Genomic DNA, 17,489 nt, shown 5'->3' on the forward strand with positions numbered 1-17,489 from the left:
AGCCAATACGCTGTGTGGAAGCTGCTCAACACCTCTGGATTGCACCCTTATCACTTTCAAAAAGTGCAAACGCTAAATGAAGCAGACGCGCTGCCTCGTCGAGTTTTCTGCGAGTGGCTGATCACACACCCCGATGCGGTCATTTTATGGACTGTTGAAGCCCTATTCACACGTGTGGGGCTGTACAACCAACATAATGAACATTGGTGGTCGTATCGCAACCCGCACATGATAAAAGACAATTATCACCAAGTGCGTTTTAGTGCAAATGTTTGGGCCGGGATTGTCGGTGATAAAATTCTAGGGCCGTATTTTATTGAGGGGCGGCTGACCGGAGGCACCTATCTCAATATGCTACAAAGCATAGCCTCTGATTTTATGGACGACGTACCGCTAGCCCTCATTAACCATCCTGCTTTTTATTATCAGCATGACGTTGCACCGCCACATTACGCTATCGACGTGAGGAATCATTTAAATATGGAATACGGGAATCGCTGGATCGGCCGCGGGGGTCCCATTCCATGGCCACCCAGGTCACCAGACCTCACACCCTGTGACTTTTTTTTGTGGGGCGAAATTAAACGCCGCGTGTATGTGGAGGAGGCCCAAAGCCTCGACGAATTGAAACTAAAAATTGAAAGTGCATTTGCACAAGTGAAAAGTGACACTACAGTGCTGAACAAAATACAAGACAATATTCAAAAACGTGCAAGAATCTGCTTGGAGAGGAATGGTTTACATTTTGAACAATTATTAAAATACTATTAAAGTTGTTACGCTAAGGTAATTTTTATTTGATTTTAATTAAATGTACATAAGTTGATTCAAATTTTTTAAATACGCCTTATTGCAAAAGGCATGGCCTGCTTTTATTTTTATACTTCTGTGTACGATACGAGTGCGGACTACATTTGTCGTAAATCGATGTTTTGTTTAAATTTATTGATATTATTATAAAATGTTTCTAGTTCACTAATAAAAAAACACCACGTGCGTAGATAACAAAAGGGCGATTGGAAGATTCTTTTTTTTATTACTTGCTAAATACTAATTCGTTACAATTCATCGTAGGAAACGAACCTTTTATTTGTATGTCTCACAAACAAAAGTAAAGATTATTTTCTTTTGTTCTCTACACATGGTAAAATTTTTAGTGACTTTAAAATTCAATAAGTAAATTCTTCGATGGCCTTCGGTAACACAACGCTTTAAATGCGTAGAAGTTAAGTTCGGGAAACGAACTTTCCTAATTAGGTGTGTTTATCTGGTGCATTATTTTTATCATTATTTTGTAATAATATCATTAAATTTTGTCAAACCTCTAAAACAATTTACTTATAAATAACTTCCGCTCTCGTTTTCGTGCGTTAATGTAACAAAATCTTGACTTGAATTCGAATTAATTGTCTACATTCTAAAATAACATCACAAAAGCCTTTTGTAACTTGACGGTCCTAAGCCCGTGAAAGTATGAAGGGAAAATTTGCAACTTATGTCTTTTATAAATGACGCGGGGGGTGGCCTAGCGCGCATATCGAGTAGGCTGTCCACACGCGCGCAATTTTTTAAAACAATTTTGCGATGGCATATCTTAATTTTAGTATTGATTTACACTAAAAGGAAAATTTGCGCATGTTATATTTTTACTAAAGATCATAATATGAAAGTTTGGACGATGACTAAAAATTCATCCTGTATATGTATATATATGTATATTAATGCAAAATATTATATTCAGTTTTGGGTCATAGAAAAATTTCCATTTCGATAAAATCATAATTTTCCGGATATTTTTCCGTCATTTTCCTTTAATTTTCCTCATTGTCAACATCACTTGACACCTGTCAAAAGTTGTAATTACTTAACGAAGACGATGGGGCCAGTAGATAAGCTTTTTTCGCTTTTGTGAACATTGACTTACAAATAAATGGACGACAGGTCTAATACAAAAACCACGAAAAAAATGTCCCTAGTCAACGTATTTAAACGTAGTGACATGTAAAGGAATATGAAAAAGCTAAAACGTTGAATTTAAATTGTAAAGTCATCGCAGTACTGTCTAATTTTGCTTGCTTCGCTGTCAGTCGAACAAACGAAGACTAAAGCGTGAATGACGCTCTGTATACCATTTTAACGCCCTATAAGTTCGGACACGTTTTAGCGCAGACCCGACGTCGACGTTATATAATTGTAAGTCAATGGTTGTGAAAGTTTACGTTTAGTTTAGTTTAAGACGGAGTGAGAACTGTTGAATATAAAATATATAGAAGGTCAACGATTTGATAACCTATATATCATTTAATTTATTTTACAAAAAGAGTGCATATTCTGGAACAAATGATGTCGCTATGGCACAGACGTTTTGGACATTTCTTATTGTGGCAGTGTTATTGATTTGCTGCAGTATCATGAAAAATGCGCTATATGAATGAAGTATTTGGCTTGGCGCCGGGGCGGGGGTACATACCGAAACGAGCTAGCTCGAGTTCATAAAAAAGTGGCACGTGTTTACTTGTTGTGTGGGAGTAACTCAAGTTAATCGATTAAATAGTTCGACTCGCCCATCACTAGTGTATACTTCGTTTCAATCCATTTTGAACAAAAAGTAAACATAGAAGTCACTGACCCGACCATAGACGGCTTAGTGGTGACCCATTGTAACGCCAACTACAAATCGATTAATTAACTGAATGAATCGATTTATTCAATTCAATTCTAACGGTTTTCCTTATATAACCTATATAAGAATATTTAAAATTTCAATTTAAATCTTCCTTCAAATTCTTACACTTAGATACTCGTTCGATTGCGATTGAAATGTTCGATTTAATAATCGCTTACTAATTTTTAATTGATTGAACCGAATGTTTTTTTTTCGAACAGCATTATGCAACCATAATAGGCAAGTCATAGAAGTATAGATGAATAATAATCTCACTTTTGGACTACCATTTTTCAAATATGATTTTACGAAGCTATTCAAATGATATTGTTGAAAAAAGGGCTGATATATCAAGGCGAAATATGCGTGAAAGTGTTACTTATTCGATTTATTGAGTGATTGCTTTAGAATATTAACCAAACAGGTTTGTTTACTTTTTGTTCAAAATGGATTGGAACAGACCATAGATTCAACTAAATCTATAGAACAAACTATAGGTGTAACTCTAGAGTCATATTCTAGAACTCTACTCAATGCTCAAGTCAGGATTTGAGCAAACTTGTGTATGATTTCAAGCACTGGAAATACGACCCTAATGGCAAGGACTTGAGTATGATTTTCAGTGCTCACTGCAATACTCAAGTCCTGACTTGAGAGATAGATTAGTATGGTGTAACTACGCAACTGCGCATCAAAGAAATTACTCCCAGTCTTGGCTGTATGGCGCATAAGTGCCTTTGCCTTTTCTAATGGAAAAAACAGTACAAAAATTAAATTGTCAAATGTCACAATTTTTAAATGTTATTCAATACGACGGAGCCATAAGTACAAAAGTTGAAGTTATTTAACTAAAGCAAGAGATTGGATCTTTGGTGTAGATACCGCGCTAGAGTGTACCACTATAGTACTATCATGTACAGGATACTGTGGATAAGGTCATGTACTCATACAGTAAGAAAGAATATGTGTAGTCAGCCTGCTCGAGGGCAGCCTCCTACGGCAGCAACAGGCAGCGCAAGCGCCGCTCCAGGAACGGAAACAATCAACCACAACATCTCCCCTCAATACAGGCCTTCAGAATTGCAGAAATTTATCCTAGTATGGACAAAGAAGTACAAGAGCAAGGAAGAGATTCCAAACTTCGTGTCGTAAGTATATTGTACAATTGATTACATTAATTTTGTGACAATTACACATAAATTTCATTTGCTATCTCCCAGAGTACTGAACTCCGCCTTCAAATGGTCAACCTTCAAAAAGCGAAGTAAAGGTCATGTATAAACACTATAAAACTGACAACTATTTTTTTAGATTGGAATGGTCAATCTTGGTTTTTATTGTCAATTCCAATGAGAAGCTTATAATGCCTATTATAATCTAAAACCCTATTGTTTAAGTTACATCATTTTTTTCTATTTATTTGAATTTGTTTATTCTTTTCCAGACCAGATTTGATTCAGAAGTCTCAAAGTCAAGCGAGAATCAAAATTGCAAATGTATTAATGCTATTGACCGCTCTAGCTAGTTTGGGAGCCATACTTTCTGGTAAAGCTGCAGCCAAGAGAGGAGAATCAGTCCACCAAATGAACAAGGACTGGCACCAGAAATACCAAGAGAACTATGAAAAGCAACATGGCATACAGCCAGTGGCCAAATAAATTATGCATAAAATTATATAAGGCAATAGAAAACTGTTTGCTATTCTGTATGTTTATAATTATACTGGTGTAACCACAATGTAAATAAACACTGGTAGTAATAAAATTTGTCTTACTAAATGTAAACCCAAGCTGCATGCAAGGGCTAGCCATTTCAAGTTTGTAATTAACTTGACAGTGGAGTGACATGTTCTTCTATACATTTATAACATAAGCATATTTGTTGTGCATTCCCGATTAAGAGATTCTCATAAGTTTAATTTGTTTTTCCTTAGAATAATAATTGCTTAGTCGTTGTCTTCATATATTTGTGTATGTACATAAAGTATTCCTAACTTACTCTCAATGATGCTGGAAAGGTAAACCGTCTAACGTGTATTTGGAAAATAATACAGCAGAGCTATTTAAAGTAATATTTTTTAAGAAAAGAAAATTAAAAGCTAAAACTTTCTAGTTTTCCATATCACAAATAGAATTAGAGTAGATTTTTTTTTTCTTAAAAAAAAATTACTTTTATCTCTCCTTTAATTTGCACAACTGTATAGCAAAATAAGTTTCTTTTCACCTTCAACTTTTTTACTAGTTATTACAATTCTAAGAAAAATATAGGTTTCAACATCAATTGCTATTGTAAAAGGCCCATATACCAACAACTATTTATATTATGTACACTACTCATAAACCAACAAGTAAATGCTTTTTCCTCAGTCTTCATAAAATGTGTGGTTTATAATAACTTCTACATTTCTCTGTGAATAATTTTGTTGTTTTTTCCCTTATAACTTCTTCCACACTCAGTTCAGTTTGTAGAAGACGTAACTGTAAAACAAATGGTAATAATTAATTACCAGTAATTAATTACTATGCACTAAGGTTCTATGAGCCCCTAGCAATCCTCACTCCAATTGTAATCTTACAGAGTCCCAGAGTACATAAATAAACTGGATCCTCCATGTTTATCTGTCTGGGGCCACTTGACGAGTCATGACTACAGGGCACAAGACTAATTTGCTCAGAGGTTGTCACCACCACTGACCTCGCACCCATAATAGGCTCTGCTATCATAGATTACCTTTCTTTGTTCAGATTTCAAGTTTTTTAAGACTTCAAAATCATCTGAGTTTTGCGCCTTAGCTGCTTTCAAATTTTTAACAGCTTCAGCAGTAACTGTTATGCAGTGTTTGATCACATTCTCCCTATCAGCGTGACCCTTTTGAATTTGCGAATATAAATCTTGACAAGCTTCCGTGGCATTAATTTTGGTTTGAAATGATTCTGTAGGGATCGAAGTGTTTAGCGCATAGACAATTTTATCATCCAATATTCGCATCTTCTTCAAAACATCCTAAAAAAATAAAAATAAATCATACAGTTACATAAATAATGAAAGGGCGCGATAATGTGACAGAACCTTAGCACTTGGAATGTAAGAAAATTTATGACAGCCAATAATCATTATCATTCAAACGTTGATAAAATTTCCATCGTTTCCTATAAATTATATAGGATCTAATAAGAAAGTGGGTAACCTAAGCAAAAGCCGCCAATCTTTGGAAGACAACTATGAACAAACCTGAAATTCGAGGAAGTCTGGACATAAGAATGAAGCCATCGTCTTTCTTTGCTGTTTACTTATAAATAAAATTTAGTATCAGTAATCTTCCGTAAAGTGCAATTTCATATTAAATTAGCCCAGTTTTTAGGTTATAAAATAGTTCGAATGCCCCTTTCCACAGATAATAAAATAACATTGAATGAATGATAGAATGAGCAAAAATGTCTAAAGTTTTGAGAGTTGTGTACTTAATTGCCATTTCGAGAAAAATTTAGCAAAATATTTTTTTTCTTACTTTTAACTATAGACTTTTAATAATTTTTCGGTGAAACTCAGTAACATATTACAGATATATTAGTTCTGATTACTGGAAATTAAAATAAAGTAGGGATGGGAACGAATGCACAAGTAGTAACAGACAGAATATAAATCAGACAGTCTGATAGTTTGACAGATTCTTGTCCGATTATAGTAACACCATTCTCCACTCGTTTCTATCTCTGTCTTTCTTTTCGTTTTCGACAAGTCAAAATGAAGTATGTTCTATGAATTTTTATAATTTAGCTTTAATAATCTGTGTGATCTAGTGCCATTACGTTACAATTATTGAGTTTTTCATATGTGGAGTGCAATATTTACATCATATATGATTTATTTTCAGGATCGGTCTGTGCGCCTATAGTGGATACAAGATCTACCCTGGCCATGGAAAAACCATGGTTAAGGTGGATGGGAAGGTATTGTTACATTTTTATGTACTTATTTAAGTAATGTAGACAGTTACGTGTAAGTCTTAGTTAAATTGTTCACTTAAAAATACTATTTTACATTTGAATTAACCTATTACAAACATAACCTATAAATCACGTAAACAACAACTTTTTGAACTTATTCCCTTGTTAATGAAGTACCTAACTCAACTAATATGTAATTTGAACCGAACCACTTTTGTATTGTAGGGTTTATAATTAAATTCACGGAATAAATACAATTATTTCATCTCTTGTAATTTTACATAGATCAACCTCCTATCCTAAATTGAGGTCTTCACCGCCCTTAATATGAAATAGTATTAGTGCTATTAATTAGAGATATTGTAGTGTATGTAATTTTTATGACAAATTTGTGTTATTTTCAGACCTTCACATTCTTGAACTCAAAATGTGAGGCCGCCCATCTTATGAGGAGGAACCCTCGTAAAGTGACATGGACTGTGCTGTACAGGTATGTAAAATTAATGTTTATAGGATATTTACTTGGACAATATAAGGTTTTATATTCATGTCTGTTCAATTTGGTACCTACATTTCTTAATGTAAGATGATAACATTTGTACTTAGTTTGCTATTTTATTTCATATATTCTTAAATTTATAAACAGACTTGTAACACATTAGTGAAGTTCTTGAATATAATATTATTTTCTTAAATCTTTATCATTATAAAGTCACTTAATGATAAGAATTCAGTTTATATTTGACATAATTATATAATTTGTTTTTAACTATTTAAATACTTAACAGCTGAATGACAGTAATGTTGTTTGGCTTTAACTGTCCTGCTTCTACGCAGAAGCAGCCCCCATGCTCTCCGTTTCGTGCTCTTTTGGAAAATCTGACTAAGTGCATACACCATCCTGTAGGGCTAGCATGGCAGAGAACGACTTGCATGACAGCAACATAAAGCGCGAGATCTCTATGTGAGAATAGCAGTATCCTGGGTTTTTGTTGCTCTCGCTCAAGTCGCGCCATGTCGTGCTAGCCCTACTGAGGTCACATAAATGTAGACTATTTATATGATAGTATATCAACTAGTCCACAAACAAATATGCTAAAGTTATAAGTGAAGTGGTAGAAATAAGCCCGTTTGTACAAATTTGTGAAACCATTGAATTTCAGGCGCAAGTTCAAGAAGGGCCAGGAAGAAGAGCAGGCCAAGAAACGTACCAGGAGGACTCAGAAATTCCAGCGTGCTATTGTTGGTGCCTCCCTCAACGACATCATGGCCAAGAGAAACATGAAGCCTGAAGTACGCAAAGCCCAGAGAGAACAGGCTATCAAGTGAGTATTTGCATTAATAGTAAAGTAGGTTCATTCAAACAAAATTGCGAAAAATTCTTATAATTGAGACAACTGGTATAACATTTCCAATATGAGTCAGGTTCTTGATAAGCATCAAGATGGTATAGGATCTGCCAGGGACCCCATAATTTTGAAAATAATTAACTGATGTACTGATGTATCTATGAGATGTTAGTTTTTGATGAAATAAAACTCTGACTGATCGTGTTTTTCTGTATTTATTGAGAATTGAACGCAACACAACACTATACTGTTAACATGGCAACATTAACGCTCACAATCAACATAGCCCCGCACTAGGGAAACCCTGTATCGCGGGTGCCATGGACACACACATAAACAACCACAAATTACACCCAAACTCACGAGAGAAATAAATGTAGGCCATACAAATATTTCTCCCGGCCCGGGAATCGAACCTGGGACCACTGCGTGGCAGTCCGGCATGGTAACCGTTCGGCCACGGAGGCAGTTACATTATTTTCTAAGTGACAGTAATTAATTGTCAATTGGTTAGACTGCTTATTTTTTTATTGGAATAAAGTAATATTTATTTTGTGCTAAATAATGACAAATTTCAATATAAATAATGATTATAATGACTTTCTGGGACCTTAACCTCCATTAATGTTTGAGTCAGAATTATTCTTGATTGTTATTTGTTTACTGAATTAACAGGTGTGTAATTACATACTTTGCTTTATTGATAATTTTCGGAAATTTTCAGAGCTGCCAAGGAACAGAAAAAGTCAACCAAGGCTGCAAAGAAGTCGACTGCACCTCCACCTAAAGCGAAAGCAGCGCCTAAGGCTAAGGCTGCGAAAGTCAGTCAGAAATCTGCGCCGCGTGTAGGAGGAAAGCGATAAGAACTTTAGTAATAAAATCTGACTAAAAAACCGCATCACATGTTATTATTTTTCCTTCTCTGCTATAGGTAAGCTTTATTATAAGGTTAATTTAGATAAAAGAACAGCGATGTGGCTCGCATTGAAAACAGTGCAAAACACATTTTAGATTTATCTACTGAAAATACATGATTTTTAAAAGCATACCAATACACGAAACATTTGAACTGCAGCTGTGATACACAGTGCTCTACAGCATGTACTTCCCTTGAAGGTAATTAAGGAGACTACTTCTAGAAGATAGCTAGCTTAACTCAAAAACACGTTATAATCGCAGTAACCGCGTTTACAATCATAGTACAAAAAAGTGCAATACTAATAATATTCCTGCAATTTCGACTCATTGTCGGCCATAAGATGACAATAAATAATAGTATAAAAAACCATACTATAAAAAATATACTGCTTCTGCCTACTTTGATGACAACAATCCGTGGTAATTACCCATTTAGCTCTTGCAGGTATTCTCGATCCAACATGTTTAAAAATAAATATTGTATTAACGATAAATGTATATTTACAAAGAGCAACCCCTAGTTTCTTGCATTCTTCTCAGGGAAATCTGCCTTACGAATAACGTGCACACACTCAGGGTCGTATTCGAGAACTATACTCAGGGTCGTATTCTAGAACTCTACTCAATGCTTAAGTCAGGACTTGAGTATGATTCAAAGCACTCGAAAATCATACTCAAGTCCCTGCCATTAGGGTCGTATTTCCAGTGCTTGTGTTGCCAGTGCAATCCTGACTTGAGCATTGAATAGAGTTCTAGAATACGAACCTCAATGCTCAAGTCAGGACTTGAGTATGATTTAAAGCACTAGAAATTAGACTCAAGTCCTTGCGTTTAGGGTAGTATTTCCAGTGCTTGAAATCATACTCAAATCCTGACTTGAGCAATGAGTAGAGTTCTGGAATACGACGCCTACGCTGTATCACAGGTGCCATAGCGTTATAGACAACCACAAATTACACCCAACCTAACGAGAGAAATAAATGCAGGCCATACAAATATTTCTCCCTGCCCGGGAAACGAACCCGAGCCCTCTGCGTGGTCGCACGGCATGGTAACCGTTCGGCCACTGAGGCAGTTAATCAACAGTAGATTTTAATGAATATGACGATTTCAAGTTTCATTTCCTTACCTATGAAATAAAGATGATTTGAGTTTCAAATGCTGACCAACCCTATTCAGTCACACACAAGTGCGATCCTGTCTGCTTCCAACTCTGCCGCCGTTACTTGACAGGGCGCAAGTGAAAAAAAGGCCGATCTGTCACTAATTTACTTTTCCCCGGGGGGATAAGGTATGAAGTTACCGTAAGAGAAAAGTAGATATTTTTTTTAATTTTATTTCTCACATTATTTTCTCGGTTTTGAGTTTTTGTCACTAGCGCCCTTTCAACTAACGGCGCGACGCGCGGCGGCAGAACGGCCAGCCCTCTCAGGGCTCTAGGTCTTTCATCCACCTACACCGCTACATAGATACTTCAACATACATCTCGTTATGAATACTATGACGATGACGTAGAGAAAAAAATCTTTGTAAATTAACAATTTTCGTAACTTGAAAGTGAATTTAACTTTATCACCTTTTGTTATCCAAGGCTCAATTTATATTGCGGCGGAACGTAAGTAGGGCGATGAGAAACGGAAGTTTCCCGTTGAAACTAATTGATTCTTTCCCCTAGGGTAGTTTGCCGCATCGCGCTCTTATTCTCTCTCGTTGAATGTTATAAGTAACTGAGAAAGAAAATTGAAATTACGATGAAGAAATTTTAATTACATTAACTAAAAATTATTATGTACTTATATACGCTAAACTTGCTAGATGTCTGCAGTGTTATTATGTCTGGTGTCAAATCAATGCCTATGTTAAGTTATAACCTTGTGATGATTATGATGTGACATTAAATAATGTCTAGATTGCTAAAACTACACTATTACTTTAGGACGAAAATTACAATTTCCACATTACTTTAAAAAAGTTATTTTTAACCATTATACTTATAGGTATAGGTCATATTGTATAAAACAAAATTTAATAATTTTTGTTTTGACTACCTAATATAGGAGACGTCGTAAAGGGTTCATTGAAGACAAAATATCAATTACAGAAAATAAATCTAAGTTATTGGTAGTTTGTTATAAATACGTAGTTACTAATTAGTTGTTATATTTCATACATGACGCCTATAATATATAAAGTTTAAAAGGCCATTTGTTTGCAATATTGCCATTCTGGGGGTATACCATAAAGGGTCTCAAGGGTCAGACCGAACCCGCCGACCAGGCGGCTTTGTGTCTGAGGCCTTATTTCTAATCTAATCTTACAAAATGGTTCTAGAAACAGGCCGCCGATGATAACATCCCGCCCGGGTTTCCCTCCCTCCCTTGAGAAAAATGTATATGAACCAAAAATTAAATGAAAACAAAAGACTGTTTAAATAAAAGGATTTTAATTCGTCCTTACATAACAATAGTTACATAATCTTAATTAGTATAAATACATAACAATCATTTTATATCACTACTATTGCTGGTCAGAGATAGTAAAAGGACAAGGCATATTATCTCCAGTGTGCTTTTTCTGTAGCTAACTGCTATATCAATTAGAAGTTGTATGAAAAAGGACAAAAGAGAAAACTGTGTGTGCCCATGCCAGACAGCTATGGAATTATCAGGTGGTAGCATATCCCTTAAATTTTGCAATAACTACAATATCACACATGTTATTTACGTGCTCTTGGCTAGAGTCTCGGCCTTCGCTACGACTTCCTCAATGGGGCCGACCATATAGAACGCAACCTCGGGAAGGTGATCATACTCGCCAGTTAGAATTTGGGAGAAGCCTTTAATGGTCTCTTCGAGAGGTACCAGCTTGCCAGCGTGACCGGTGAACACCTCAGCAACTTGGAAAGGCTGCGACAGGAAACGCTGGATCTTACGCGCGCGGGAAACTGTCAGCTTATCCTCCTCAGACAACTCGTCCATACCTAGGATAGCAATGATGTCCTGAAGTGACTTGTAGTCCTGCAGAATCTTTTGCACATCACGAGCGACATTGTAGTGGTCAGCACCAATGATGTTGGGGTCCATGATACGAGAGGTGGAGTCGAGAGGGTCGACAGCAGGGTAGATGCCCAGCTCAGCTATGGCACGGGACAATACTGTGGTGGCATCCAAGTGAGCAAAGGTGGTAGCAGGAGCAGGGTCAGTCAAGTCATCTGCAGGCACATAGATAGCCTGTACGGAGGTGATGGAGCCCTTTTTAGTGGTGGTGATACGCTCCTGCATGGTACCCATGTCAGTGGCCAGAGTGGGCTGATAGCCTACAGCAGATGGGATACGTCCCAACAAGGCAGATACCTCAGAGCCAGCCTGGGTGAAACGGAAGATGTTGTCAATAAACAGTAGCACATCCTGACCCTCCTGGTCACGGAAGTACTCAGCTACAGTTAGGCCAGTCAAGGCGACACGGGCACGCGCGCCTGGGGGCTCATTCATCTGGCCATACACAAGTGATACCTTGGAGGTCTTGTCCTTGAGAGAGATGACCCCACCCTCAATCATTTCGTGGTACAAATCATTGCCCTCGCGGGTGCGCTCGCCTACGCCAGCGAACACAGAGTAGCCACCATGGGCTTTGGCGACGTTGTTGATCAGTTCCATAATTAGTACAGTCTTCCCGACGCCAGCGCCGCCGAAAAGACCAATCTTACCTCCCTTGGCGTAGGGAGCCAGCAGGTCTACGACCTTGATACCAGTGACCAAAATTTCCTGTTGTACGCTCATGTCGACGAATTCTGGGGCCTCGGCGTGAATAGCGGAAGTTTTATCAGTTGGGATGGGGCCGCGCTCATCGATGGGCTCACCGATGACGTTGATGATGCGACCGAGGGTCTCAGGGCCCACGGGTATACGGATTGGCGAACCGGAATCAAGCACTGGCTGGCCGCGCACCAGGCCCTCAGTACCGTCCATAGCGATGGTGCGTACTGTGTTCTCTCCTAAGTGTTGCGCGACCTCCAACACCAGACGAGGCTGGCGGTTCTGTACTTCCAGCGCATTTAGGATAGGAGGCAGGTTGTCATCGAACTGTACATCTACTACGGCACCGATGACCGCAACAACTTTACCTTGCCCCTTGCCTGCTGCCGCCTTCGCTGCATAATCCCGTTTGTTCACAAGGGCTCCCGCAACCACTGGTGTCTTCTCAGCCAAAGAGCTGTTGACTACCGTCCTCGTGGCCAAACGGCCAACTTTGCAGACGGTAGAGAACATTTTTTGTATTCAGAAAATCGATATCACCAAAACGCAAAGTAGCTCGGAAGATCACGAATTCTTTACGTAATAATAAGGAAGTCTGAATGAAGTTTTGAATGAAATAGAAATAATTTTATATTGTATTGCCATACGTAAAATCCGTAGTGTGGTATGTCTTCCGCTTTTGATTTAATGAGTGAATTGTTTTTATTTATTCTACTTTTTAAAATTTTTAATATATAGTAATATATTTTTAATATAATTTTTAATCGTTCAATTGCCTAAATTTCTTATAACTGACGATTAATCTGAATACTCAATTATTATTGTCCATTTTTTTGCTATTTAGTTTTAAGCTAAATAATCTCATAGCCAAAGCTAAAAATTTTTTGTCTCATGCTGCGCTTGCAATGAGTGTTGCCAACTTACGCGAATTTACCAAATTGCGGGGAATTTGACCTCGATTGTGGATTTTGTGTCTGTTGGAGCTAGGTGAGGAAAATGCGAAGATTAACATTTTATCATTTTGTTTAATCTATAGTTGCTGATGCATTTTTAGTTTGATGGTTACTGGTAGAAGCGGTGTTTGAACAATATCGATATTTTTTTCATCATAGCACATCGAGAGATTTTTCAATTTGCAGCAGGGCGTTATTAAAAAACCGCTTAGAGAATTATTCGATAAGATCAGAGATAAGAAAAACGAAATCATCTTTTCCTAAACAAAGCCGAGGGGTTGGTACTTCCAAGCCACAATTTGCCACTCGTCAACTTTAAATATTTAATTTAGGTCTAAACTTCATTAATATTTACCTTAATAATAATATATACCTCAGCATAGTGTCACTAAATGCACAACTAGTAATTAAGTTGCTTAATTTTGTAAGGCTAAGAAAAAAAATGTTTCTTCAAACTGATTAATGCTGAAACTCATTACATTAAAATAAATAAAAGATTTAAAGTCACCTAATTTTGTAATTATTATTTTTTTCTTTTAATTCTTTGTTATATTTTTAAGTGAAGGGTTTTTAGTAAATAACGAGATTTCGAAATGTGGGGAATTTGTAGGGAATTAGAACTTTGCTCACCCCAAATTTGAGAATTTTAACCTTTATTATTAGTGCAGACAATACTTACTTTTTAGTGTTTGTAGGTATCTCTTTTAAAATATACTATGGTTTAAAGTTATCATTCATAAAAATAAACTTTCGAATAAATAAAATAATAGAACCGCCATTCGTGTGTAGAAAAAATTATGTGACATCGACGGTTTAAATAAATAAATAAAAACGTGTTAAAATCAAGATCAATAACGTGCAAAATATAAATACATGAGTGTAATAAAAAGTGCCGTGTACCGATCCATCGAATTATAGAGCTAATCACTCTGGTTCATTCCATTACATTCTTTAAACAGCTATAGTCTGTTTTTTTTGAAGACGGAGTAATATTACAGTTCATTGCGCAAAAGTGAACGTCGCACAATGGGGCCAAATTGATAATTCGTGGACTTAGGAATAACTTGTGGAGTATCAGCTAATTTTTTTTTATGTGATAGATAGTAACTTTCCTAACAACGTTTATTCTTAGAATAATAACGCATAGAAACCTAGCCCGCACACACTAAGTGAGGCAAGTTAGAGGCTTCCAAAGGACCTACACGAGCGCGCGTGCTGTCAATGCTCAAGGTCAAAAAAAATTTTTGCTAATAATGACGAAATTTGCGGTAAATGGGTGTAAAAATAGAACAGGCAAACATAAAATAGACGCTAACATCACATTTCACAAGGAAGTAACGCGTTTCAACTTATATTTTTATATAAATATTTTTTTAGATATTGAGCATCCTCAAATACCTCGAAAATGATACCCATATAGCATTTTTTTTGGAAAATCGTGCCCGTGACAAAATCGAGCACATCTGTAGGCACCTGATCGACAATGTCGGGCAAATCTGTAGGTACCTTTAACTTAATGATGAGTTAAGCAAGATACAATTTTCCCACTTTTGAGGGAAATGTTATTCCATGGCATCATTATTTGTATATTGCGTGCCGACGAGCGTAGGTACAAGTTGCTTACGCCTACATGAATTTGGTTTTTGCCTCACTTGTAACAGTTCGTTTGATATGAAACTATCATTCTATGCGTTATTATTCTAGGCGTTTATTCTTGTATAATTTCTTGAATAGTTGATTGTGTCGGAGAAAAAAAAAATATAATAATTTTTTTCAAGCAAAAACTATCAAAAAAAAAATCAGCTCTGTATTCCTTAAAGCTGATTAAAAATGCTGAAATTAAAAAATATAAATTGTAGGTTAAATATTATTTAATCATGGGAACAATTTTAGGAATACAGAGCCGAGTTTTTTTCATATGATACATAATGACATAACTGATAACTTTTATTCTTATGTAATTTGTTGAAAAGCTAAATTCTTTGAGAGAAAAAAATTTTTGTTTTTTTTTGTTTGGAGAAATAAACATCTTATTTTTACCAGACGCTATACCAACCAAGCCACGGAACGAACCAGTGGACCTCACGAATTTTTCTATGTGCTTATTGTCGTGTCTTTGTATTTGGTTTTTTTCAACGACTTTTTAGTCTATTGATTTATAATCTATCGACAAAACTATTGGCAACAACCACGTAACTATTTAAAATTTTGTAAAAACTGGCAGCCCTACAAACGTCATTTTACTCTGTCTTCAAAAAAGACATTGTCCTGGGCGCTCCGCAGATGGAGCAACTTCAGTTGGCTGCAACTGGCAACTTTTTACAAGTTTCCATTAACGGTTGCCGGTTGTAGCAACTAAGAAGCCTAGTTGCCGATTGCCGCAATTTTAAATAAACTTTCGAATTCCACGGTCAAGACTGACGCTGCGGGGGACGGAAAGGAAGTGAAGTTGCTTCACAAGTTACGGTTGCCGGTTGCGGAAACTGGCAACTGCAGACAACCAGTACAAATTTGCAAGTTTCTAGTAGCGGTAATTAAGAATTTATTTAATCACGGATTTCGGCAATCGAAAACTGTAGTCGATTGCTGAAACTCTCAACTGAAGTTGCTACGTCTGCGCGGTTTCTTGAAATTATATGAAAAACATCATAAACAGCTAGTTGCGGGTTGCCAGTTGCCGAAACTCGATGACCAAAGTTGCACCGTCTGCGCAGCGCCTAGCTCCAACTCCGTAAGTTCCGTCATTTTCATTAGATCTTTGGGGAATTTGAACAATTGGTTTTGGCAACGCTGCTTGCAACTTTATATGAAAAATTTTGACATTTAGCATTTGACGTCCTAACGATTATTTATATCTTAGAGGATGGAAAAAAATAAAAGAAAGGAGCTGCCCTAAGTATAGAATCAACGTGCATATAACCAAAATTTAAAAGTTACAAATGTCGGATTTCTTTAATGTTGTGCCATAATCTATCGATAAGTCATTATCGACATGCAAATGTATGTCTTGAATGTTGAATCTGTTTTTTTTGTTTCTTTAGTTTACTGTAACCAAAGCATGCCTAAACAAACACAAGTCTAATAATGTAATCTCTAATGGTATATTATTATAAATGTCAACACACATTTTTAAACTTTAAAAAAAAAAATATTTTCAAGATTACAACTGGTAACTTATTTAGTAAAAGTCACCAAACTGCTGTGTAGTTTGTTGGCGACATGCGCATTCTTACTTAATTATACCTACTTTACTGGTATATAACATTAAATACTATTAATTGTACTTACTAAATAAAATATAAAAATTACTTTAAGAGGTACGCCTTTAACCTACATTTTAGTACATATTTGCATATCATATTTGCAAATAAATAAATAAATCATTGGGAAAAATCAGAAACGAGTGGATAAATTTGTTTTCAGGAACTGAGAATAACTAGTAATGAGTCTTGTTTAATCTAAATTGAACATGAAATTATTTACCAATAAACCTAATGATGAAATAGTGTTGTCATGTAATCTAGTTATATTCAAAGTTCTGTTAAAATTTGATTCTTCAAAATGAAGCGAACAAATGAAGATGGTCTTTGATCCAACATTTATATTCGGCAGTCCTATGATTTCCAACCATTCTTTCCTCCTTTTTTCATTTGTAGGAAAACTTGAAATAATAATAGTTTTATTATTATTATTTATAATAATAAAACAATAAAAACCTCGGAGTGAATGGTTTTAATAACGGAATATCGATAATATTTATGCTTACAAGATCAACACTATCTCAAAATAATCGTTAACAACAATCATCAAAATATACAAACAAGCAGGCAATCTAAAGTAACAAAAGCAATATTTGGCAAGATTTATAAATAAACTACTTAAATAAGTCTAATTACATGAAA

At 36.0% G+C, this 17,489-nt stretch overlaps 4 protein-coding genes across 4 annotated transcripts; 2 read left to right on the plus strand and 2 right to left on the minus strand.

Annotated features, from left to right (window-relative positions):
• The first annotated feature begins 3,376 nt into the window (after positions 1-3,376).
• On the plus strand, positions 3,377-4,456 carry LOC113231936 (UPF0389 protein CG9231). The gene is made up of 2 exons (XM_026466482.1): positions 3,377-3,813; positions 4,110-4,456. Exons 1-2 carry the CDS (start codon positions 3,578-3,580, stop codon positions 4,321-4,323), a joined length of 450 nt encoding a protein of 149 aa, XP_026322267.1. The 5' UTR covers positions 3,377-3,577; the 3' UTR covers positions 4,324-4,456.
• Positions 4,457-4,560: 104 nt separating this feature from the next.
• Positions 4,561-6,044, minus strand: LOC113231937 (coiled-coil domain-containing protein 58). Its single transcript, XM_026466483.1, has 3 exons — positions 5,897-6,044; positions 5,396-5,668; positions 4,561-5,142 (listed from the first exon to the last, which is right to left on the minus strand). Exons 1-3 carry the CDS (start codon positions 5,933-5,935, stop codon positions 5,035-5,037), a joined length of 420 nt encoding a protein of 139 aa, XP_026322268.1. The 5' UTR covers positions 5,936-6,044; the 3' UTR covers positions 4,561-5,034.
• Positions 6,045-6,394: 350 nt separating this feature from the next.
• LOC113231752 (60S ribosomal protein L24) lies at positions 6,395-8,857 on the plus strand. The gene is made up of 5 exons (XM_026466260.1): positions 6,395-6,414; positions 6,540-6,615; positions 7,017-7,102; positions 7,776-7,937; positions 8,686-8,857. Exons 1-5 carry the CDS (start codon positions 6,410-6,412, stop codon positions 8,822-8,824), a joined length of 468 nt encoding a protein of 155 aa, XP_026322045.1. The 5' UTR covers positions 6,395-6,409; the 3' UTR covers positions 8,825-8,857.
• Positions 8,858-11,324: 2,467 nt separating this feature from the next.
• Positions 11,325-13,162, minus strand: LOC113231759 (ATP synthase subunit beta, mitochondrial). Its single transcript, XM_026466277.1, has one exon. The coding sequence runs from the start codon at positions 13,145-13,147 to the stop codon at positions 11,600-11,602; it is 1,548 nt and encodes a 515-aa protein (XP_026322062.1). The 5' UTR covers positions 13,148-13,162; the 3' UTR covers positions 11,325-11,599.
• Positions 13,163-17,489: the final 4,327 nt, after the last annotated feature.

Source organism: Hyposmocoma kahamanoa, unplaced genomic scaffold (assembly GCF_003589595.1).
Source record: "Hyposmocoma kahamanoa isolate Upper Pololo Valley unplaced genomic scaffold, ASM358959v1 66, whole genome shotgun sequence".
NCBI lineage: Eukaryota > Metazoa > Arthropoda > Insecta > Lepidoptera > Cosmopterigidae > Hyposmocoma > Hyposmocoma kahamanoa.

Bases quoted from the DNA above. Each gene is read 5' to 3' on its own strand.
- LOC113231936 (XM_026466482.1), top strand. From the start codon at position 3,578: ATGTACAGGATACTGTGGATAAGGTCATGTACTCATACAGTAAGAAAG. The intron at 3,814-4,109 runs GTAAGTATATTG...ATTCTTTTCCAG, and splicing joins GAGATTCCAAACTTCGTGTC to ACCAGATTTGATTCAGAAGT.
- LOC113231937 (XM_026466483.1), bottom strand. From the start codon at position 5,935: ATGGCTTCATTCTTATGTCCAGACTTCCTCGAATTTCAG. The intron at 5,669-5,896 runs GTTTGTTCATAG...TTATTTTTTTAG, and splicing joins CAGACTTCCTCGAATTTCAG to GATGTTTTGAAGAAGATGCG. The intron at 5,143-5,395 runs GTAATCTATGAT...TTTGTTTTACAG, and splicing joins TGAAATCTGAACAAAGAAAG to TTACGTCTTCTACAAACTGA.
- LOC113231752 (XM_026466260.1), top strand. The intron at 6,616-7,016 runs GTATTGTTACAT...TGTTATTTTCAG, and splicing joins TGGTTAAGGTGGATGGGAAG to ACCTTCACATTCTTGAACTC. The intron at 7,103-7,775 runs GTATGTAAAATT...ATTGAATTTCAG, and splicing joins ACATGGACTGTGCTGTACAG to GCGCAAGTTCAAGAAGGGCC.
- LOC113231759 (XM_026466277.1), bottom strand. From the start codon at position 13,147: ATGTTCTCTACCGTCTGCAAAGTTGGCCGTTTGGCCACGAGGACGGTA.